The sequence below is a fragment of the Malus sylvestris genome, chromosome 14 (assembly GCF_916048215.2).
Source record: "Malus sylvestris chromosome 14, drMalSylv7.2, whole genome shotgun sequence".
Taxonomy (NCBI): Eukaryota; Viridiplantae; Streptophyta; class Magnoliopsida; order Rosales; family Rosaceae; genus Malus; species Malus sylvestris.
Genome location: NC_062273.1, coordinates 24,369,632 through 24,379,344, shown reverse-complemented (window position 1 = coordinate 24,379,344; position 9,713 = coordinate 24,369,632). Strand labels below are relative to the sequence as shown.

At 32.6% G+C, this 9,713-nt stretch overlaps 1 protein-coding gene across 1 annotated transcript; it reads right to left on the bottom strand.

Annotated features, from left to right (window-relative positions):
• Positions 1-2,239: 2,239 nt before the first annotated feature.
• LOC126598892 (phenylacetaldehyde oxime monooxygenase CYP71AN24-like) lies at positions 2,240-4,125 on the bottom strand. Its single transcript, XM_050265271.1, has 2 exons — positions 3,148-4,125; positions 2,240-3,053 (listed from the first exon to the last, which is right to left on the bottom strand). Exons 1-2 carry the CDS (start codon positions 4,078-4,080, stop codon positions 2,433-2,435), a joined length of 1,554 nt encoding a protein of 517 aa, XP_050121228.1. The 5' UTR covers positions 4,081-4,125; the 3' UTR covers positions 2,240-2,432.
• Between the last annotated feature and the right edge of the window lie 5,588 nt (positions 4,126-9,713).

The following is a 9,713-nucleotide window of genomic DNA, read 5'->3' as shown; positions in this document are numbered from 1 at the left end:
TGGTGATTTCTGATTCAGAGTTTGTGATGGCATTCAATTACCAAGATATACTGATGTTTGACATGCAAAAGACCAAAATGGTGCAGGTAGGTGAGATGTTTGAAGAAGAGTGATTGTAGTTTCAATAATGTGACGATGTTTCCTCTAGGCCAAACCATTCTGTTATGGGGTGTATGGACACGATAAGTGGTGACTGATGCCTTTGGCAGCAAGAAAGGTTTGTAACTGTTTCCCTATATACTCACCCCTCCATCACTCTGAAGTGTTTTAATAGACACTGAAAAATGATTAAGTATAAACTGATAGAATGTAATAAAATGTGGGACAAACATCAGCTTTATTGACAAGTGAAAAAATCCAACAAAATCGAGTACATTGATCTATAAAGGTAACATAGTACTTAAAACCTTTTATAGACAGACATGGGGCAGGACCCCATACATCACTGTGTACAATATCAAAAGGTTTGATAATTTTGTATGTGGCTGAATCAAAGGGTAGCTTGCTAATTTTACCTTCAATGCAACTTGAACACATCACAGGTATAAAATCAGAAATGCTAGATACATTTGATTTCTTAAGCATAAGAGAAACAACTTTGTTGGAGGGATGGCCTAACCTATGGTGCCATAGACTAGAGGTTACTGGTTTGCCAATATAAGCAACAGAGAAGGCTTTTGGTGTATGAGATAAAGATGATGTGAAGGGGGGATGAGATATAATCCATCATTGCAGAGACCTTTGAACAATATTCTCCCTGTGGCTTTGTCCTGAATCCAAAAACACCAAGCATCAAATATCAACCAGCAATTATTATCAAGGCAGATTTTATGTACAGAGAGTAAATTCTGAGATATTCTGGGCACATATAGAACTAAATTTAATTTTAGATCGTGAAAGGGAATATGCAATATGGCAAATCCTTTATGAGATACTTTCAAACCTTCACCACTAGCAGTTTGAATCATCTCAGTGGAAGGAAGAGGAGCTGTCAATGACAAATTCTTCAAATTTGCAATCATGTGATTTGTTGCACCTGAATCTGTAAGCCAAACTTGCTGAGAAAAGGTTGAGTCCATTGGAGGCGCAGATACATTGACATGCATAACATTCATTGATCCAGAAGTAGAATTAATGTTGGCATTCCTGAAATGACAAAATTGTGCACTGTGGTTCTTTCTTTCACAGATTTGACACCCTTCAACTATTGCAGATTCAGTGTTCCGAAATCTACATGTATTAGCAAGATGACCATATTTGCCACATATCTAACAAGAATTTCCAGAATTAGTCTAAATTGGTAAAGTTCCAAGAATCCCACGAGCTGGATTTGGATAAAAAGGCTTGTTGTTCCCAAATTTGGAACAATACTGGAACTTCCCTTTACCTTTATTCTTATTGTAGAATGGTTTATACTAAGAGCCATATTGAGTTCCATAGGATTGCTTGCTGAAGAAGCAATGCTTGAGAGTGCTTCTCCACCTTCTTTTCTTACAGTGATGGCTACTAATAATAGTGGTTCTCAGACACGTTTTAATGGGAAATCTGGACAACAGTCTTCTTACAACAATCAAATTGCCGGGTCTAATTCTTGGCAGGTGATGAGACTGTTGCAGTAATCAACTGCATCAATGCACGATCGTGCATCTTCCAGATCTTGTAGGCATCAGATTCTGTTTAAGAAGTAACTCCTTCAGAATCAACCTCAGACCCATTAGATGTAACCCTTATGAATTGAACAGGACAAGGTGCGGATCCATCCATAAAACCCATAATTCCATACCCTTCAAGAAAAAGTTGCATCTGAAAATTCCAAACCAAGTAATTGGTCTCATCGAGCTTTACTGTCACATATGTTGAAATAGTGGATATGAGGGATGTAATTGGAGACTGAATAATCTGCAATTGTGAAGCAGTAACCATTTATGCAAGAAACCTGAAATCTTGAAGAAGAACAACTATTGAAGACTTATATCGAACACTTGGTGTGCACAACAGACGAACACCAAGAAAAATGATAGAGAGAAGATGAAGAACCCCAAGAAACTAGCAATGATGATAATGGGAGCAGAAATGATGAGCAGAAGCAGTTCTAGATCGAAAATATCCAACTGAGCGATTAGCTATTCCGGCGACGATACCATGTTAACCAAGCTGTAATCTCAGAGAAGAATGAGATGTATAAAGCTTGTGAAAGATACGAAGAAGAAGAAAGAAGATAGAGAGAGATAGAGAAAGATTTAGAGAGAGAGAGGCAATCTTTTCATGTATATTTTTTGTCAATTTACATTCTTACAATATCAAGACTATATACTATCTTCTATGAAACTTATTGTCTAAGTCACAATGTAACTAACTCTAACAACCTTTCTAATCTTATCTTTTGACAAGTGTCTCCATATTCTACCATTGGATTACTATCCTTAACAGGATCAAGGGTCGTATGGGATTGGGATAAGGTTGAGAGCAGCTTTCTTATGGACTGAGAGTCCGTAAACTTCATCGGTGTCCATGGTCTCGGCCAATGCTTTAGCACCAGTAGGCAATTTCCAATCAAACCAATATAGAAGGTTGGAAAACACATATTCAGTTGAAGCAACCGCAAAGCCGAGTCCAGGGCACACCCTTCTCCCAGCACCGAACGGGATGAGTTCAAACTCCTGACCTACGAAACCAACGGACTTTTCCTCGAACCTCTCCGGGTAAAATTCATCGGGCTTGTCCCAGACTTTGGGGTCCCTTTGTACCGAGTACGCGCTGACAAACACTTGTGTTTTCGCAGGGATGTTGTAACCTCCCAATTTCACATCTGTAATTGTTTCACGGGGAAGTAAAAGAGGTCCCGGAGGATGAACTCTCATATTTTCTTTGATGCAACATATCATGTAGGTCATTTGGGGGATGTCAACATTCTCATCTACAAATCCCTTTTTCCCCACCACTCTTCTTACCTCTTCTTGGGCTTTCTTCATCACACGCGGATTTTTCGCAAGCTCTGTCATCAACCATATCATGGCAGTCCAACTAGAATCACTTCCTCCGACAAACATGTCCTGAAATCGTAACTTAAGAAGCCAAATCAATCTTCAGCCATATATATAATGTTATTGTTAAAGAGAGTAAGTATGAAGGGGGATATACACAGACCAGTAGAAGTGCTTTGAGGTGGTCACTTTTGAGCTCAAAGTCATTGCCATCCTTTTGAACTTGGAGGAGAATATCCACGAAATCCTTCTTGCGAGGCTTGCCTTCTTTCTCTGCCTCCTTATGTTCGGCAATCAACTTATCGAAAAACTTATCAAATTCGGACCAAATTGATGTCAAATGTTTAATGTGGCCTCTAGCACGGTCGAGCCAACTCATCCTCGGACCAAAGTAATCCGTAAAACTGAAACTCGTGAGTTGGCAGATCAAATCTTTCGTCAGATCTCCGAACCACTTGTTCTCTTCGCCCTCAAACTTTTGTCCGAGAATACACCTGCAGATGATGTTGTTGGAGGTTGCCACCAGCAGATCACTCAGAACAATAGGACCACCGCCATTGAGACTCGACACTTTGCGAATCTTTCCGACCAACTCGGAAACTTCTTCCACCCTTGCGTACTGAAACTGTGACACCTTCTTAAGACTGAGAAACTCAAGAACACAGATTTTCCGAACTTGCCTCCAGTACTCCCCGTAAGGAGCAAACCCCACATCATGAGCGTCATAGAACAATATTCCTGGAGCAGTGGCTTTTGGCCGGCTGCAGAAAGCAATGTCCTGCGTCTTCATCACCTCCGTGGCCATCTCTGCAGACGAAACAATCAGAGTCGGAACTTTCCCCAAATGCACTAGCATTAAATCGCCATACTTTTTCGAGAGAGCATGGAGAGAAAGGTGCGGGAATGTGCCTAACTGGTGAAGGTTTCCGATCAATGGCAACCTTGGAGGGGAAGGTGGTAACTTGAGTTTGCGTTTCTCATCGCCATTGGACGATGATCTAGTAAACGAAAAGAGAATGAACGCAGAAAGGAGGAGAAGAGGAAGAAGAAAGACATTCTTCTGCAGCTGCTCAAACACAAGTGCTAGAAGAGCCATTGCTGTTCTAGCTCTTGTTGCTGGGTTTGTCTGGATAGAATTCTGGGTTTGCTGGGTTTATATAGGACACAAATCTCTAGAATTTCCAGGTCAAATCAAGGGGTTTTTTTTAAATTTTTTTTTTTAACTTGAATCTTTGCAAAAGATTAAAATTTTAAAAAATCTGGTGCTAGATTACATATTCAATTTTTTTTCTTGAAGTGTATTTTTATCAAAATTTAAATTTTGTTATTTAATGTGTATTTTTATTTAATCTCTCCACATTAAATTTTAATTTTATTAATATGTACATATTTAGTTCTCCAAGTATAAATGAACAAAAATGAGAAAATATTAAAAGAAATTTGTGATACAAAAATATATAAATACATAAGTGTACAAAAATGATTGTGCCGAAATATATAAAATTGACATTTTGTACTGAAATATTTGTATCTACAATTGTTCCGAAATATATTATAATGAACCTAAATGTATCTACCGAAATGTATTATATTGAATTAATGTACCTAAATGTCAATACCGAAATGTAAGTATCAAAATGTACATACCAAAATGTATGTACCGAAATATAGTATATTGAATTAATGTACCTAAAAGTCAATACTCAAATGTGTGTACCAAAATGTACGTACCGAAATGCATTATATTGAATTAATGTACCTATATGTTTGTATCGATGGATATACCGAAAAATTCAAATGTATTAATATACCTAAATGAAGAATATACAAAATTGTTATCGGAATATATATATATATATATATATATATATCTATATATATATATATATATATCTATATATATATATATTATAAAAAAATTAGTTGCCTAAATGTAGACATTAAAATATATTTTGATGAATGAAATAAAAATTAAATTTAAATGTAATTAATACTTTAAAATAAAAATAAAAAGATAAATAAAACATCAAAATTTAACTAATAAATGAGATGATTAAATGTACTAAGGACTAAAATTGGATTTTAATCTTACACAATGTTATAGTCTAAAACTCATATTTTTTTAAAGATTAAATGAAGTTTTCTATTAAATGAATAATCATTGCGTAGAAGTAGTTGGATTTTGATTTGCTTCCATTTCTTTTCCATATATGGATTATATGATTGGATCATATGGATCCTAAAATCCAGTAAAAATAAAATAAAAAAGGAAATCACACATGATTCACACCCAACAGCTCCTTACTAAAAAAATTCTCCAATTAAAAGCATCTCAACATGTGCACAGAATCTCTAAAAACGGCACAAAAAAAGAACCTGAAGAACAGTTGAGAAAAACCCTAAATCCACAAGTAAAGCATGCTCAACTGTATTAGAAAGCCACTAGAAAGCCATCTCGCTCCATATGTTTGTCATGTTTCATGCAGTGATTCAATAAAGTATCATCATGCATGCTCAACTGCATTAGAAAGCCATTATTAGAAAGCCATCTCACTCCATATGTTTGTCATGTTTCATGCAATGATTCAATAAAGTATCATCATGCAGTATGATGTTGATTAAATAAAAATAAAAATATTATGCAATTATAATTGCATTATTGTCTGCTAGGATTAAATTTGAATTAATGTTTGTCTGAACGAAGAATATACAAAATTGTTATCAGAATATATATATATATATTATAAAAAAATTAGTTGCCTAAATGTAGACATTAAAATATATTTTGATGAATGAAATAAAAATTAAATTTAAATGTAATTAATACTTTAAAATAAAAATAAATAAATAAATAAAACATCAAAATATAACTAATAAATGAGATGATTAAATGTACTAAGAACTAAAATTGGATTTTAATCTTACACAATGTTATAGTCTAAAACTCATATTTTTTAAAGATTAAAATGAAGTTTTCTATCAAATGAATAATCATTGCTTAGAAGTAGTTGGATTTTGATTTGCTTCCATTTCGTTTCCATATATGGATTATATGATTGGATCATATGGATCCTAAAATCCAGTAAAAATAAAATAAAAAAGGAAATCACACATGATTCACACCCAACAGCTCCTTACTAACAAAATTCTCCAATTAAAAGCATCTCAACATGTGCACAGAATTTCTAAAAACGGCACAAAAAAAGAACCTGAAGAACAGTTGAGAAAAACCCTAAATCCACAAGTAAAGCATGCTCAACTGCATTAGAAAGCCATTAGAAAGCCATCTCGCTCCATATGTTTGTCATGTTTCATGCAGTGATTCAATAAAGTATCATCATGCAGTATGATGTTGATTAAATAAAAATAAAAATATTGTGCAATTAGAATTGCATTATTGTCTGCTAGGATTAAATTTGCATTAATGTTTGTCTGATTTTGTAATGGGTGAATCCCAGCCACCATTCCAATTGGATTATACTTCCTTGATTTCCTCTATTCATATTATTATATAAATATAATAAGAAATATTTTTAGAGAAATTCATTTAATTTGAAACTCTTTTATTTTTATTTTTATTATTATTAAGGGAGAAGTTTCGAAACTATTAGAACATCTTCAAAGGAGATGTTAAATTTTGAACGTAAAATTTAAATTTGACAGCTATGTAGCATTTTGACATATTTTAATGTTTTGCTCTCCACCCAATATATCAAATTAAATTATTATTTTATCACATTATTATTTTTCTTAATTTCTGTTTTATATTTTAAATATTACATATATAAATAATTCATAACAAATTCATAATCCTGAACAACAAAATATTAATACAAATAATCCAACAAAATACAACCCCTTAATTGAAAATATTAATTAACAACAAAATATTTGTGAACATGCCTCAAATTTTTTCAGACTCCTTCGCTGAATCAGAAGATAAGTCTGAAAAAATTTGAGAGTTCACAAAATAATGTAGGATGCCTATTGAAGAATGAATAACTGTATTTCACAAAGCATCGTCGCTTATATTGAAAAGAACTTGTTGATTAAAAAAGAAGAAAAAGGTAGTACATAAAACAAACTCTATTGTTCAACAATCCAATAATAAATGACATTTAATTATTAATAAAAGATATTTAATAATTAATAAAGAAAATTTGAAGCTGTTGTCAAATTTGACAGCAAGCCCCTTTACAGTCATTTCATGTCATGCTACATAGGATTGGACATTTCGGTTGGAAACAATTAGTGGCTATCTTTTTTTTTTATTGTTAAAGCTTATGTGGACATTTTATCTCCTTTGGAGATGTTCTTACAATAATCTAGAGGTGAGGAGAGTTTCGAACCCCCGTATGTATGGGTGAAATCCCAACACCTTACCTGTTAGGATATTGAATCACGTGCAAATACCGCTAAGATATTGAAACTCATTTGGTCATTCATATAAATCAATACCGTTTGTTACTAAAATTATCAATTTGTTTGACATATATAGATGGCTTAAAGGTCTACAAATCAAATGAGTTTTTCTACAAATAATTTTTTGTTAAGTACAAAAAACTACCTAGTCTTTTAAATTAATCTCAACCTTTTAAAACATTCCAAATAACTACATAAGGTTTTGAAAATTAGACATCTGGTAGGTCTTTGGATACTTTACCAAATTAAGTGATGACATTACTAGTATTAAGTGATGATGTGGACAAATACTAAAGTTAGTTTTCACTAATCGACGTCTTTGGAAAGTCTCTCTCCCCAAATTGACTCATTTTAGCCAAGTTCAACTATAAATTTGCTTTTGCTTAGCCAAAAGGCATCAATTTGGAGATTCAAATCTCCATAGATGACCTTAGAGTTAAAATTTGCTTAATATTTGTCCATATCATAACTGAACGCTAGTGAACTTAAAAGATGTCTATTTTTCCAAACTTTAGGTAGTTATTTGAATTGTTTTAAAAGATTATGACCACATTATTGAGATGTCTAGTGGTATTCATTTTCATTTGTAAGTAAGAGGTTTTAGGTTCGATTTTCTTCAGTCCATTGTGAGGCTAAACTCATCCTTCACCTAAATAATATTGTTTGTTTATTAAAAAAAGTTATGACCAATCTAAAACCACCCTTAAAAAATAATTATCCTGACTTAACCCAATAATTTTTAAATAACAACGAACAGTTCTGATGATAACATTTTTTCAGGTTAAAGATAGATTTGTTATATTAGATGTTAAATTAGGGAACCAACATAGTTCGAACCCATGCCGTGATGCAAGGACAACACTCCTCTCTACTATTGTAGCAGAGGTGGACTTGCGTTCTAATGATAACATTTGAAAAAAGGATATGTTAACCTTTTATTTTAGGGAACTTTAACAAAAAACTCTCAGTACTGTTCATTTTAACTAAAAACCACATTTTTACACTAAAAAGTCAATTATGGTACTATTTGTTTTACCTTTTATTTTGTCCTTATCATTAAAACTTCAAGTTTTCAAGTCATTTTCATTAATTTTCTTTTTATTTTATGTTTGCATTATTATGGCAAGCACTAGAATAAGAAATGCATTGATGATTTGCACAAAAACGGGCCACGTTGTGTCTATTAAATTTTCATAATTCAGATTCTCAAAAGGTAGGTAGTGTGAGATTTTCTAGCATCTGATTTTGTACAAGGGAAATGCCCACCCCTTTTCCTTAGGAACAATACTTGACTACTCAAAAATGAGCATGAACTTCTACTCAAAACTCTTAATGTTTTAATCACAGAGCTTTGTGTTTATAATCAGAATCGTTCATACTATAAATCACATTGCAAAGATCATCTTTGCAAAAAATAAATTAAAACTAAGGTCGTTTAGTCAACTATTATAGCAAGTACATAGACGGTTCGTAATGCTTTTACCAATACCGTTCATTTGTTTTTAAACAGTTTGATGATTAAACGACCTTAGTTTTAATTGATTTTTTGTAAAGGTGATCTTTTTAGGGTGATTTATAATATGAATAGTTCTGATTATAAACACAAAGTTCTATAAATTGACAACGAATAATTTTGAAAAAGTTTGAGCAGGAGTTCCTACTAATCTTTGAATAGTCAAGTATTGTTCTTTCCTTATGGCATTCCTATTTCCTATACTTTTCACATGAGGACCGCATTCAACTTAAAGAAATAATATTATGAAAAGGACATTTTATTTCTTTTCCATCCCTTTATTTTATATCTAATATATCTAACAAATATAATAAATAAATAAAATAATAGTAAAACCACATTTTGTAAGAATCTGTTTGTGCAAAACTTGAGTATGAAGAGGCAGACACTACTGACAAAGTCGTCAACTCATTTTAATGTTGGAATTAAAGAGTCATTTAGTACTACGGTTTAATGATATATTTTTTTTACTTGTAAGTAAGAGATTTTAGGTTCGATTCTCGTCAAAGATGAATTAGAACTCATATTATTGCTAGGGTTTACGAAATGTTAAAAACAAACGGATTACTATTATTTTTACTGCTTTGCCTAATTGCTTGAATGATTTTAAATTATTTTTAATAGATTTAGTAAAACCGCATAATAAACTATCATTTTTAATAGTAAAATTGCATTTTGTAAGAATCCGTAGTTTTACATTATTTTTACTGCTTTGCATGATTGCTTGAATGGACTTTATCTTTCACTTCAAATTTAATAGATTGGCCATGATTTTAAATTATTTGTTTTGTGGG